At 39.5% G+C, this 15,295-nt stretch overlaps 1 protein-coding gene across 2 annotated transcripts in view; it reads right to left on the reverse strand.

The window, feature by feature from the left end:
- Window positions 1-2,973: 2,973 nt before the first annotated feature.
- LOC143031957 (uncharacterized) overlaps window positions 2,974-15,295 on the reverse strand; it is a 54,505-nt gene continuing 42,183 nt past the window's right edge. For both annotated transcript variants that reach the window (XM_076196354.1, XM_076196353.1), the window contains exon 3: window positions 2,974-7,446. In XM_076196354.1, the coding sequence (XP_076052469.1) occupies window positions 5,721-6,917 (1,197 nt within the window). In that variant the 5' untranslated portion in view covers window positions 6,918-7,446 and the 3' untranslated portion in view covers window positions 2,974-5,720. The remainder of the gene's footprint in view (window positions 7,447-15,295) is intronic.

The raw sequence follows: 15,295 nt of genomic DNA on the forward strand, positions 1-15,295 counted from the left end.
ATACTCAGTCCTTTTTGTTTTGCACAAAAAGAATTAGGCCACAATCAATTCAATCAATGCTATTGTTGGCTTCTCTCCTGTGTGGGTCAATATATGCTGCTTGACTTGACCCTTTTGTGAGAAAGTTGCATCACACAAGGAAAGGCTTCTCTCTTGTGTGTGTCACTATATGCCTTGAGGTCACTTTCTTTGCAAGAGAGTTGCATCACACAGGTCACAAAGGCCTCTCACCACTGAGAATGAAATGTAACCTTGTGATATCACTCTTTTGTATGAAAGCTGCATTGCACACATCACCATGGGAAGGTTTAAGGTTTCTTTTTAGTGTGAATCATTGCATGTTTCACGAGACTATCTCTTTGTAGAAATCTGCAACACAGAGGTCACGCCTACCTACAAGGCTTTTCTACCCATTGTGGGTCATCATATGTCTTTGGAGGACACTCTTCCGTATGTATGTTGCATCACACAGGTCACACTTGAAGGGCTTTTCTTCCCTGTGGGTCATAGTATGACATTTGAGGTTGTCCTTTCGCACGAAAGCTGCATCACACTGATCACACTGGAAAGGCTTCTCTCCAGCATGTCTCCGTTTATGTTGTTTTAGAACAGACTTTTGTGAGAAAGCTGCATCACACTGGTCACACTCAAAAGGCTTCTCTCCAGTGTGGGTCATCACATGTAGCTTTAGAGAACCCTTTTGTGAGAAAGCTGCATCGCACAGGTCACACCGAAAAGGCTTCTCCCCAGTGTGGGTCCTCATATGGATTTGGAGGAGAGACTTTCGTATGTAAGCGGCATCGCACAGGTCACACTGAAAGGGTTTTTCTCCTGTGTGGGTCATGGCATGATATTTGAGGCTCTCATTTCGCATGAAAGCTGCATCACACTGATCACATTGGAAAGGCTTCTCTCCACTGTGACTCCGCTTATGTCGTATTAGAGCATGCTTTTGTGAGAAAGCCACATCACACAGGTCACACTGAAAAGGCTTCTCTCCAGTGTGGGTCATCACATGTTGTTTTTGAGAACCCTTGTGTGAGAAAACCGCATCACACAGGTCACACCAAAAAGGCTTCTCTCCACTGTGGTTGATCATATGCTTTCTGAGGGCCTTCTTTTGTATAAAAGCTGCATTGCACAGGTTACACTGAAAGGGCTTTTTTTCCTGTGTGGGTCATGATGTGACATTTGAGTTCTCCGTTTCGTGCAAAAGCTGCGTCACACAGACCGCATTGGAAAGGCTTTTCTCCTGTATGTACTCTTATATGGGTTTTGAGATCACTATTTCGTGAGAAAGCTGCATCACACACGCCACATTGAAAAGGCTTCTCTCCCGTGTGGGTCATCATGTGTGGTTTTAGAGCAGACTTCTGTGAGAAAGCTGCCCCACACAAGTCACACTGGAAAGGCTTCTCTCCAGTCACCTCATGTATCTTTAGAGTACCTTTTCGTGAGAATGCTGCATCACACAGGTCACATTGAAAAGGCTTCTTTCCAGTGTGGTCCATCACATGTTTTTTGTGGACAATCTTTTGCATGAGAGACGACCCACCACACAGGTCAAACTGAAAGGGTTTCTCTCCTGTGTGGGTCATGGTATCAAATTTGAGGTCTCTGTTTCACATGAAGGGTGCATCACATGGGTAATACTGGGAAGTTTGTTTTCCTGTATGTATTGCTACATGGGTTTTAAGATTACTTTTTAGTGAGAAAACTGTACCACACAGCCCCAAAAAAGAAATACTTCTCTCCAGCATGAACCCTTGTATGCTGCAGTGTAAGACCTCTTTTGCAAGTATGTTGCATCACATAGACCACAGCGAAAATGCTTCCCTTCAATGTGAATCATTGCATGCCTTGTCAGATCATTCTTTTGTACGGAAGCTGTGTGGCAATGAAAAGTTCTTTGTGAGAGTCATGTGCAACTCTTTTGTAAGATGCATTGCACAGGTCACATTGGAAAGGTTTTTCCTCTTTGTGGGTCATCGCATGGTAAGAAAGGTTCATTGCATATCTCACACTAGAATGTTTTTCTACAATGTAGGTCATTAAATCAGACTATTTTCTCTTTGGGTCATTATATGGTAAATATGTGAAATCCTTAAGTAATTCTTCCAATGAATCCTTAACAGCCATCCTTGTCCTGCCGAAGAAGTAAAAGACATTTGTCTTAAGTGACACATATTCTTATCAATTGGTTCTGATTTATCTGTTCCTTATCAAATTAATTTCTGTATTTAGGTAATAAGCAATACAAACACATGTGACATGTGGTCAGCTTGTATCTGTTCCTACATTGAAAATAAGGTTAAAAACAGTCAATATGTAGAAAGCCACTGTGGATATTCAGCCATTTACATGTCCAGCACTCAAAATTTGCTGCATGCTATTACATTTAGTCATCAGAATAGGCCTAAGCTTAATCAATATCTTACAAAATCACACCTCAATAGCACGTAAATTCAGTGTTTGCTTCAAGCTGCCACATACTACACTGAAAACAACTCAATTATCAATTAATTACACAAAAAAATTTCATGTTGGGATAGGATGTAGTCTATTTGCTACCAAGGGTTGATTTAGGTTGATAACATAGCTTGTCCATGTTCAGAATAAAAGGAAACTGGTTAATACATGCAGACAGTATATCAGGGACTCTTTTGGGTCAACTCTGCAGACATCTAGGTTACGAGTTTAGAAATCCCTATTTGTAAAGCATTAATTCTTTTGTACTATATCTGTCTCACCTTCATGCTGTTCCCTTGAACTTGTTCTTTACCACTCCTATGACTTATCTTTTCCCGATACCCACATGGTTGTAGGAGAGGGAGAGGACTCTCTCATCTTGTTTCCCATCTTGCAAATTGTATAAATCAATGAAATAGGGGCAGACTGGTGGGATTAGGAATCCAATCCTCCACTCTGTATGTTCCTCCTACAAAAAGTCAAGGCATAGGAGGGTCTGGGATAGACAGTGGGCACATACACTTATTTCAGAGTCAATCAATTCCCTTCAGTTGGTTTGGAGAAGGGCTTCTACATTGTATTCAAGTCTTGGTGAGGAGGTATGCACTTTCGTTCAGTTTTGGACTTGCAGGACTTCTATGTTGTCATCAAGCCTTGAAGATGAGACGTACATCTTTAGTCAGCTGCAGGGATGAAGAAAGACTTCCATGTTGTTGTCAAGTCTTCAATATGGAAACAAATTTTTTTTCTATCAAATGAGAATATTTCATTCAGTTGAAGATTGGGTAGATTCTGGTTCAATGGGGGTCTTTTATGACAGATCTCCTTTTGAACAGAGTTCAACTCATCAGATCAGTATGACTTGCCCTTAGTAGAGGGCGAGATCTATCTGTTATATCAGTGGTTAGGAAAAACAGGTCAAGTTATTTTGCCACTTTATGATTATTTTGCAAAACAATTAGTTAAATGTCTTATGGTATGTTAACTTTTCCAGGATAATGATTGGAATATGTTACTAATGGGATGGGAATCTGGAGGATTATCACAATAAAGAGAAGTAGGAGAGTAGGATCGGATAGTGGATATGTTAAGAGATATTTTGGATTCTGTATTGTTTAGCTACTAGGAACTAACATGTATGGAATAAATAGTATTCTTAAACTATGTGAGATATTGATGTGCCACTTTAGAATGTTTATATGATGTGGGACAATTACAGTTTGAAAAAGAAGTCCTACCTCCTGTAGAAATAAATAATAACAATAATGAAATAGATGGAAGGGGTGCAGTGGTGTTGTGTTTCACCTAAAATTAGGTGCAGTGTGATTGTTGTTTGATGGGGTAGGTAGGGACTAGGGAAGTTGTTGTGAAGGCATTCTGGTTGGATTTGTGGCACTGTATTGGACAAGAGACTCACATGGGCAGGTGAGAGGGTTGTCGCCATTCAGAAAATGGCCATGTGGGAGATGTTTTTTTTTTTTTCCTAGTGTTCTGATACTCTAAGCATCGGTTACACAGTGCAAAGAGAGTCATGAATGTGTATGGGATTTTACCATCATTAATTGGTCTGTTGGGAGTGCCTTCCAGTGTTTATCCCTCTTTGTTTTGCAGACTATTAGTCTGCTGCAGACAGTGGGGCTGGAGCCATTAACCACTTCAGTACGATGATGCTTACATAGGCGTCATGAGGCGTGAGTGGATACACGAGAATGCTGACATTAGCATCTTGATTATATATTTTTTTTGTAGTTGTATGTGTTACCCCCAGATTCTGTGAACTGGTTTGATCACAGTTTCTGCTTTTACTATTACTCAGAGTAAAAGATAATACTGCAGCTTTGTATTTGTGAGTAGTGTGATGCAGCATACATATGGCAGCCGATGTTGCATGGAAGAATTTGTTTTGTGTACTTAAGTGATTAACGGGGTCTGAAGCTGCATTTCAGCCCTCTCTCTATTTTGGTCTTTTCTGAACTGTGGTACACTCTGCTCAGTGCTACACTTCTGTATTCATTTGCCTTTATTGTGTTCAGACATTGTGACAAGGTTGTCTTATGAATTTTTTTTCACAAATAACTTTATTTAAACTGTTTTATTTACCACAAGTATAAACAAAACTGATGCAATGTTAGTACAAATTAAATACATATTAACATGATTAAAAGTTGAACTCATGAATTTTTACTCATGAGAAAGAGCTTGACATCTTGAAAGTCCAAGGCATGATATGACCTCTTTGACAAAAGCAGGAGACTTCATTAGCTGTGCACAAACTATGGGGTACTCAATACATCTAACATTAGACCAATTCCAGGTTTGCAGTGACAAGAAGAAAGTGGACCAATCAGGCATAAACCACAATTTATGCCACTTGTAAGCATGTTTTGTGATCCCTTTGTTGAGGAGGTAATTCATGCAACCTCTTTGAATAATGCATGACAATAGTTTGTTGCATTTTTAACCAAAACATATATCTAAATCATTTGTATGTCTGAAATCAAGCACTGAATTACCTTTCAAACACATAATCTAAATTTATTCAAATCCTTGTTCATCCAATCATTGTGACCATCTTTAAAAATCTTCATGTAAGCATAGTGTTTCTCCTTAAAGCAGTATACATTATACTTATCATGAGAACTTCATGATTCTAAATCTTACCCAGATCCTACATAAAAATTAAAACTTATCATTCATGGATTCCATTTTTCCAAACAAATATCCACCATACTCTTTCATAATAAGGCCTCTCCTGATGTCTCCCCTTTAGTCCATCTCCTTATGAACATTTTGCATATGACCACAACAACTGTTCCACTACTGCTTGTGGACAATGCAAGCACACAAATACATTTCCTTTTTGTTTTGCACAAAAAGAATTGGGCCAAAATCAATTCAACCAATGCTACTAATGGCTTCTCTCCTGTGTGGGTCAACACATGCTGCTTGACCTGACCCTTTTGTGAGAGAGCTGCATCACGCAAGTAAGGAAAGGCTTCTTGGACGAGTCATTATATGCCTTGAGGTCACTTTTTTGCAAGAGAGTTGCATCACACAGGTCACAGCGAAAAGATCTCTCACCACTGAGGATCAAATGAAACCTTGTGATATCACTCTTTCATATGAAAACTGCATTACACACATCACAATGGAAAGGTTTAAGGTTTCTCTGTGGTGTGAATCATCGCATGTTTCATGAGGCTACTTCTTTGTGGGAAATCTGCAACACACAGGCCACACCTAAAAGGTTTCTACCCTGTGTGGGTCATCATATGCTTCTTTAGGAGACTCTTTCGTATGTATGCTGCATCGCACAGGTCACACTTGAACGGTCTTTCTCCTGTGTGGGTCATGGTATGATATTTGAGACTCGCCTTTCGCAAGAAAGCTGTATCACATATATTACAATAGAAAGGCTTCTCTCCAGTGTGTCTCAGCTTGTGTTGTTTTAGGGCACGCTTTAGTGAGAAAGTCGCATCACACTGGTCGCACCGAAAAGGCTTCTCTCCAGTGTGGGTTATCATGTGTTCTTTCAGGGAACTCCTCTGTGAGAAAGCTGCATCACACTGGTCACACTGAAAAGGCTTCTCTCCAGTGTGGGTCATCATATGCATTTCAAGGACCTTCTTTCGTATAAAAGCTGCATCGCATAGGTTACACTTAAAGGGCTTCTCTCCTGTGTGGGTCATGGTGTGATATTTGAGGCTCTCATTTCGCAAGAAAGCTGCATCACACTGATTACACTGGAAAGGCTTCTCTCCACTGTGTCTCAGGTTGTGTTGCTTTAGAGCACGCTTTAGTGAAAAAGCTGCATCACACTGGTCACACTGAAAAGGCTTCTCTCCAGTGTGTGTCATCTTATGGTTTTTTAGAGAAACCTTTTGTACGAAAGCTGCATCGCACAGGTCACACCGAAAAGGCTTCTCTCCACTGTGGTTGATCATATGCTTTTTGAGGACCCTCTTTCGCACAAAAGCGGCATCACACAAGGTACATCGAAAAGGTTTTTCTCCTGTGTGGGTCATGATGTGACATTTGAGTTCTCCACTTCGGGCAAAAGCCGCATCACACTGATTGCACTGGAAAGGCTTTTCGCCTGTATGTACTCTTATATGGGTATTGAGATGACTGTTGTTAGAGAAAGTTGCATCACACACACCACATTGAGAAGGCTTCTCTCCCGTGTGGGTCATCATGTGCGGCTTTAGAGCAGACTTCTGTGAGAAAGCTGCACCACACAAGTCACATCGGAAAGGCTTCTCTCCAGTGTGGGTCAGTGCGTGATTTTTTAGAGTACCTTTTCGTGAGAAAGCTGAATCACACAGGTCACATTGAAAAAGCTTCTCTCTAGTGTGGTTCTTCACATCATACCTTTTGAAGACGATTTTTTCTATGAAAGACCCACCACACAGGTCAAATTGAAAGGGTTTCTTTCCTGTGTGGGTCATGGTATCAAATTTGAGGTCTCTGTTTCACATGAAGGGTGCAACACAGAGGTAATACTGGAAAGTTTGTTTTACTGTAAATGTTGCTACATGGGTTTTGAGATTACTCTTTAGTGAAAAAGGCATAACATACAGGCCACAGCAGAAAGGCTTCTCTCCAATGAGAACCCTTCCATGCTGTATGAGATGACTTTTTTTGACACTGTATCCCTTCAATGTGGATCATTGCATGCCTTGTCAGATCACTTTTTTTGTATGAAAGCTGTATCACAATGAAAAGTTCTCATTTATGGTTGATCATGCTTTTCAAAATAACTTTCTTGAGAGTAAGTTGAATTCCACAGGTCACAGTGAAAGGTTTTCCCCCTTGTGGGTCATCACATAGTAAGAAAGACTCATTGCATATCTCACACTAGAATCATTTTCTACAATGTAGGTCATCCAATCAGTCTATTTTCTCTTTGGGTCATTATATGGCAAATATGTGAAATCCTGTAATTCTTCCAATGAAACCTTGATGGCCATCCTTGTCCTGCCAAAGAAGTAAAAGACATCTTTTTTAGGTGACACTTTATCATGTCAATTGGTTCTGATTTATCAGTTTATCAAATTAACTTCAGTATTTAGGTAACATGCAATACAAATACATGTGACATGCATAGGTCAGCTTGTATTTGTACTTATATTGAAAATAAGGTTAAAGAGAATCAGTATGTTGAAAGCCACACTATTAATATTCAACCATTTACATGTCCAGCACTCAAAATTTGCTGCTCCTCGCTATTACATTTAGTCATCAGAATACACCTAAGCCTGATTAATATCTTACAAAATCACACTTCAATACCACATAAATTCAGTGTTTGCTTAAAGTTGCCATATACTACACTGATAATAACTCAATTATCAATGACACAAAATTTGTTCATGTTGGGATAGGATAGTCTATTTGCTACCAAGGGTAACATAGCCTGTCCATGTTCAGAATAAAAGGGAACTGGTTACATGCAGATAGTATTTTAGGGACTATTGAGTCACCCCTGCAGAACAAGACCACATTCCTCTATGTTAAGAGTTTAGAAATCTCTACTTGTAAAACAATAATTCTTTTGTACTAAAGCTGTCCCACCTTCATGCTGTTCCCTTGAACTTGCCCTTTACCACTCCTATAAGTTATCTTTTCCTGATATCCACATGGTTGTAGGAGAGAGAGAGAGGACTATCTTTTCTTGTTTCCCAGGTGAATTGTATAAACAAATTAATTGGGGGCAGATTGGTGGGATTTGGAATCCAATCCTGCACATGTTCCTCAGACAAAAAGTAAAGGCATAGGAGGATCTGGGAGGACTCAAAATAGAACACTAATAATTGGATCATTACTTATACATGGTTGTGTAGATAAGAATACAATGGAAGGTGAATATGCCATATCTTTAATAAAACTAAGCTGAAAGGGAGGGGTGACTCAGAGTTTGGGAATTTTGTGGGGAGGGTGTCAGGACTAATGAGTGGGCAAAAAGAGAGGAGTGGCTCTAGTGGTGAGGAGGTGAGGAAATGCATGGTGGAGTGAAGGGAACTGCCCTTCAAGATAATATGGGTGAAGCTTTTTTTAGGGGGTGGGGGGTATGGTTCATGAGTAAGAAAGTGAATTGAGAAGGGAGATTTTTTGCAGCAACTTAAATTTGTGTATAGAATTTTGGAAGGAATGTTAATGTAGTGGTGTGTTATCCTCAGCAATTGTAATTGTTATTTCAAACTATGTGCTCTTTTCATTATCTGCACATCATGTATATTGATTCAATGCCAAATAAAATGATTATTATTATTATTATTATTATTATTATTATTGGGGGATCTCAATGCTAGAGTAGGAGATGAATCAATAGATGTAGTATGGAGGTTTAGAGTGTCAGGTAGAAATTAATGTTCAAAGATGATGAGCTGTTTTCCCTAAGGGAATTGATAATGAATAGCATTTACAAAGAGAGCTAAGACTAAGTATATGTGGGAAAGGGTGGTTAATAATGGATAAAGAGACTATATAGTGGTACCCAATGGGAGGAGTGGAAGAGTTCTGAAGATTCACGTTTTTTGGGGAGAGAGTGGGGTATTGTCAGATAACTTTTTTGGTGGAAAGAAAATTGAGGGAGGAAAAGTGGAGGAAAAGGCAAGGAGGCAGAGAAGTTATGAAAATAAACAAACTAAATGAGAAGGATAAATAGAAGGAATTACCTGAAGCTGAGAAAAGTGTAGGGGGTGCTGAGGGATAAAGGGGAAACAGAAAGGTCGGGGGAACCATTGAATCGTTCGGCATGGTAGCACAATGGCTCTGTTGCAATAACCATACACCAGTGCTGACAACATAAGATCTAGTTAAGAAAGGAAGTCATGATACACATATTACAATATATCTTATTTATATGATGAAAACAAATATAACATTATCAAATCTTACATGTTAGGTTTAATTTAATGCTGTTATGGATTAGCAGATTAATAATAATGGTCTATATAACACAACTAATATAATTTCTAATGAAGAAGTACATAATCTAATTTCTAAGTTGCCTTACATTTCTTTTGTCTCAAGTAACATTAATAGTAATTGATATGAGGTTAAAGTTCAAGTTCAAGATATGTTTCATGTGGTGGGCTCCAAAGGCCAGGTTGGAGATTAATATCTAATCCATTGCACCTGGACTCTCTAGCAGAAAACCTCTATCCTATAGGAAGTGAGCAACAGCCTCCTGGTGGGACTAGAGGCCACTTTGGGAAGAAATATTGTGTTGTCTATGGATCGTTGGCATGGGGCATTGTAGTATCAGCGGTTTTTGTATCCAATCTGAGAATTCAGGATTATCGAACCATGACGTCTGGAAATTACATTCCCCAGGCATTGTTTTATCCGAAGCAGCCCTCAATTATGTATAGAAATCCTTGTGAATGGCAGATGACAGCTTATTGTCATACAACTTTCACAGTATAATATACCAACATGATGGGACAGAGAGGGATGGTAACCGATTAAGTGAAGCAGCCTTGCTGTGGATGTACTGTGTCTTGCTACATTGCTTCTGACCCAGGGCAGAAGGATAGGTACAGGGGTGACCCATCATATGTGAGGAGTTAAGATGGGAGGGAAGAAAGGGTGATGGAAGGAAGTGGAATGGGTGGTTGTAGATACATGCATTTGAGTTGGCTACCTCCCTTATAAAAGAGAAAAAGCTCTTGGTATATTCATAAACATCACCCTCCAAGTAAACAGTCATTAATTGATAGTTCATTCAATGGAGCTCATGTCATGAAAAGCACACAAGATCTGTTATACATACAATGTGAATCTGGTAATGTGAAATACAACAAATACTAGATGAAACTCTGGGAATATTTCTTTCCTAACATTCTATCCATACCGAGGGTTACCATACATACAGATTTTCCCACACATGTCCTGCATTTACCTGTTAAAATCTTTGTCCGGGAGGAATTTTAAAAATTCTCCAAAAGTCCGGAATTTTAGTTTCCATTAAAAAAATATGTTATCAAAATTCGTAGTTAGTCTGTAATGATGAGAGAGTCTCTCTTCATACGGTTCTTGTTTAGTTTTTGTCACCTGGAAAATGTCGTCGTTTCCTACACTGTCTGTCCGAACAGTCCCATCTCCCCAAGGAATACCACGGCCTAAATGGGGTTTTCCCACAAATCCTTTACGGAATGTATGTTGTGTTGTTTGCGTGTGTGATTGTGTATAATGCAATCTTCCATGTTGTGTTGAATAGTATGGGGTACAGTGTTACATCCTGGGCATTTGTCCACAATGCAGTCATCCAGTCTCTTCTGGTAGCTCAGAAGTGCTGAGTGGTGGCTTCATCGCAGTTTGGCCAGTTGGACTCTCCTTTCATGGGAGAGAGGATTCAGAGGGGCGGATATCAGGGGGTCTGGCATGCAGCAATGTGTTGTCTTTTAGTGTGTTAACAGAGCAGTGAGTGATGTGATTATGAATATGTTTGCAGAAGCTGGTATTTGGTGGTTTTGGAGGAAGAGAATATTTGTATGTGATGTAGGTATTTTTTTTTTTTTTTCTTGGTGTGTGTGGGTCTTTTGCTATGTAGTGTAGTGGGTGTGCTGTGTATGTGGAGGCTGCAACAAGTGTTTGTATGCCTCTCATGTCAAGGTGATCTCTGACTTTGAGGCCTTTTGTTTCACAGTGTAGATGGTCTGTAGGTATTGTTGTTGTTGTCGTTCCCTAGACTGTCTGTCCGAGCAGTCCCGTCTCCCCAAGGAATGCCATAGCCGAAATTGGGTTTTCCCACAAATCCTTTATAGAGTGTATGTTGTGTTGTTTGCGTGCATGATTGTGTATAATGCAGTCTTCCATTATGTGTTGTATGGTATGGGGTGAAGTGTTACATCCTGGGCAGCTGTTCACAACGCGGTCATCCAGCCTCTTCTGGTAGCTTAGAAGTGCTGGGTGGTGTTGTATACGTGCACCCAGGGTGTTGAGGTGTGTCTCACTGAGATTAGGTGCCTATGCTGGACTCACATAATTCATCATTGAGCATATGCATAGTTTGTATATTGTAGTATTAGTTTCTTTGTTTTGTCCAAATGTTGTTCAAGCGATTGATTTAAGAGCGTTGAGTTTAGGTGTGCATTTATTTTTTATGTTCGTGATGTGTTGTTTAAATAACATGAATGTATTTTATGGTACACCAAGAATTTTCGGTGTGCATGTGTGTGTTATTAGTGTGATGTTGATATAGAGATGAGGAATGTATTTGTGTTCTTTTGTCCAGTTGGTGAGAAATGTTGCTGTAGAATTGGCTGGAGCTATTTTGAGTCTGTAATGAACCATGTGTTGAGTGTATCATGGTATGACTGTATTATTTCTGTGGCTTTGTGTTACGATGTGTACATGTGATTGTTATGTCGTCTGCGTAGGAAGAGATTTGTAATTCTGAGGTGTCTGGTGTGGGTATATCATGTGTGTATATATTAAAGAGTGTGGGGGATAGAACAGAGCCCTGTGGTACTCCATTCTTAATGTTTCTGGTGTGCAATGATTGGCCATTATATGACATAAGCATTCCTGCCTACCAGATAATTGGCCAGCCATCTTTTAGTGTTAATGTACATGTCTGTGTTTTTGAAATTTGATGTTTTGGAGGGAAATTTCAAAAGAGTTGGAATATGTGTTATATTTTTTGTTTGTTAGATTGTGTTGGGGGTTAGCATTAAAAGCTTTACTAATGTCTAATGTTATAAGAAGTGTTCTATGATGGAGTCTATCTGAACTGATGTCACCTAATATTCTTTGCATAAGGTTTATTAGAAGAGTGTTTGTGGAGTGCAGTGGCCTAAAACTGTGTTGTGATTCAGCAAGGGGAATATGTGGTGTGACAAGTTAAAGTATGAGGCATTCAATGACTTTGGAGGGGGTGCAAAGAAGTGTGATGTTGGGATTGTTGGGTCTGTTTTGGGATTGTGATTATTTTCCCATGCTTCTAGATGTCAGGTATAGTGTTGTGTGAATAGCTGTAATTTCCAATGTTTGTGAGTGCATGTATACCTTGTGGTCCAATGTATTTTAGGTGGATGTTACTTATGTTGTCAGGGCCACAGGTGGATGAGTGGTTGAGGTTATGTATTATGTGTTTTGTCTGTCTATGAAGGGTGTATAGTTGGAGTCTGTGGGAAAGTCTTTCTTACGTTGAATGGTGTGTCGGTCATCAGAGTGAGAAGTGAGATGGCTTGTCTGCGCAAAATGATTTATGAGTGTATTTGCTTGTTGTCTGTTTGAGGGTAAATTATCTGTTGTGGTTATTGCTGCATGAGAGTGAGTTGTGTTGCTATTGGATAGTGTGATGCTGTTGAGTGTTTTGTACAATTTGCTGGTGTTTGTTTTGTGATCAAGTGTATTGACAAACTTTTGCCAATTTTGTGTTTTTTGTTCATGTATTTTACAGATAGGGAATTAATGACAATAATAAGGAAAAGACAGTTGCGATTCTTAGAGTATATAATGCGGAGGGAAGGGTTGGAAGAGGTGGTGATGACGGGAATGGTGGAAGGAAGGAGAGCAAGAGGAAAGCAGAGGGAGAAGTATATGGACTGGCTGATGAGGGTGACGGGAAAACAACTCAAACCAGCACAGATGTTACAAGCAACTAGGGACCGTGAACGGTGGCGGTCCATGGTTGCCGAAGTCCAAGAGGGCACGATGGTAAGGTAAGGTATTTTATTGGTAATCTTTGTATTTTGTCTTTGTGGTTGGTCTGCTATGTGTTGAGGGATAGATGTGGGGGTATTGTCTCATTGTCTGATGAGGCCTTGGATTTCTGGTGAGAAATTGGGGTTATGTGATTTTCTGTTGCCTCTAGGGATCTCCCTTTTTTCTGGTGCTATAGCATCTTTGTCATGGGACCACTCCCCAGCCCCAAGAGTTGTGGGCCAAACTGCACCAAACATCCTTAGCCACTGGCTCTACACAGGTGGCACCTATCCCCAGGAGGGACTTGAGTCGCCTGGGCAAGTATCACAATCCTTTCATGACATGCTGGAGAATGTCACCAACCTAGCAACCTGTTTAGTACTCATAGTTAGCTAAGTCTTCCCTTTCTTCCTTGCTCTACCACAAGTCATTTTTCATGCTGTTCCATAAACTAAATGGTAATTGCAAAGTTATTCACTTTGTAGTATTTCTTATTATCTTGCATATAATTAGGGCATTTTAGCATTTTTCAATCATAATCCACTTTCACATTATTACGTGTATTGACAACTGTTATGGTTGCCCAGTCTGGGCCAGTCTGCCAGTCTTGAACAAGCTGCTACAGATTTACATTTTGCCTGTGTGTGGTATGCCACAAATACAATTTGAAATTTGTTGGCTTTCCAAATCATAAAAGTGCCTGACAAAATGCCCAAATGGAAATGTAAGTTCCCTGCAGAGATGTAGAACAAACTCCCATGCTTTAAAAGAGGCAGGGATGAGTGGGAAGCAGAATGTTTGCTGTGTAAATCAGGAACATACATCTGTTTGGCTTATAAAGGTATTAGTGATTTACAAACACATGTGAACTCTGAGAAACACAAAAAGAGGCCTCATCAACAAAACTGACAGATTATTTTGTCAAACTGGCAAGTAAAACTAAAGGTGCTATCACTGCTACACAAGGTACTTGTGCATTTCACACCACAGTTAAATATCACAGTAGTTCCTCATCCATGGATTGTTCATCTCTTTTGTGTAAATGACGTTCTTTGATTCTGAGGTGGCAAAGAAGTTTTCTACTGCTTGAACAAAGACAGAAGCAATAGTTAAATCTGTGCTTGCACTACATTCTGTTGATGTTACCTTGAAGAGTCTTGAAGAAAATGAGTTAGCATACTGTGGAATAGCTACAGATGGAAGTAATCACAATGTTTACAGTAAAGCTGCTTCCTGTAATAATTCAGTATTTTGATTGGAAAAGATGGTGGTTTACGATCAAAGCGAGGACTGGCGTCATATTTTTCTGGTGTTTGGTCAAACATTTTGGTGTTTTATGATTTTTTGCTTTATTTGACCAAATGACAAGAATCTTGTCATCATCGGAGTTGAATGGGTTAAGAACACACCCAATGAAACAGCAAATACAATTGCTAATTACATAAAAGAAACCTTAAGAGAAAAATGGCGTGTGTGGTATTCACAGGTGACAACCGTTTGGAGGACTCAGGCATAATGAAGACAGGAGTAATGTGCTTGCAAATTTGAAAAAGATGTTGAAAAAGAGATAATTAATTGCAGTGGGGTGCCCAGCACATATTTTGAACAACTGTGTCCATCATAGAACAGAAAGACTGGATATTGATATTGAAAATATCTGTAAAATTTACCAGTATTTTCATATCTGCATAGTTCGAACTGAGCTTTTAAAGGAGAACTGTGAGTTTGCTGAGGTTGAGTACAGAAGGCTCCTCTCCCATAGGAAGACTTGCTGGCTGTCATTATTTCCTGGGTTCACAAGGCTGATACAGATGTTTCCTGCTCTCAAATAATTCTTTTTATTGCAAGACCAACCTCCCATGGTAATTAAAAAATTCTTTGAGTATATGAATGAGATTTATCTCTGGCACAAGCTCTCATTAATTAAACTGTATTTCATACACGCATTCAAACAATTGAAAGGGAAAATAATTCTGTTGTAGAAGCACTAACAAATTTGGAGTCTGTTCATACAGTGCTTTTAGAATCAGAAATTCATGTCTTTGAAAGTTCAAGGACTGGTTGCTCAGAAACACACAGAAGGATATGAAGAAGATGCTTAGAGTATTTGGTAAGTGGATGAAACCAAGAGTTTTCTTGTTTCAAGTGAAATACCTTGAGTGAAATACCA

The sequence above is a fragment of the Oratosquilla oratoria genome, chromosome 12 (assembly GCF_046742065.1).
Source record: "Oratosquilla oratoria isolate Oo_2021 chromosome 12, ASM4674206v1, whole genome shotgun sequence".
NCBI lineage: Eukaryota > Metazoa > Arthropoda > Malacostraca > Stomatopoda > Squillidae > Oratosquilla > Oratosquilla oratoria.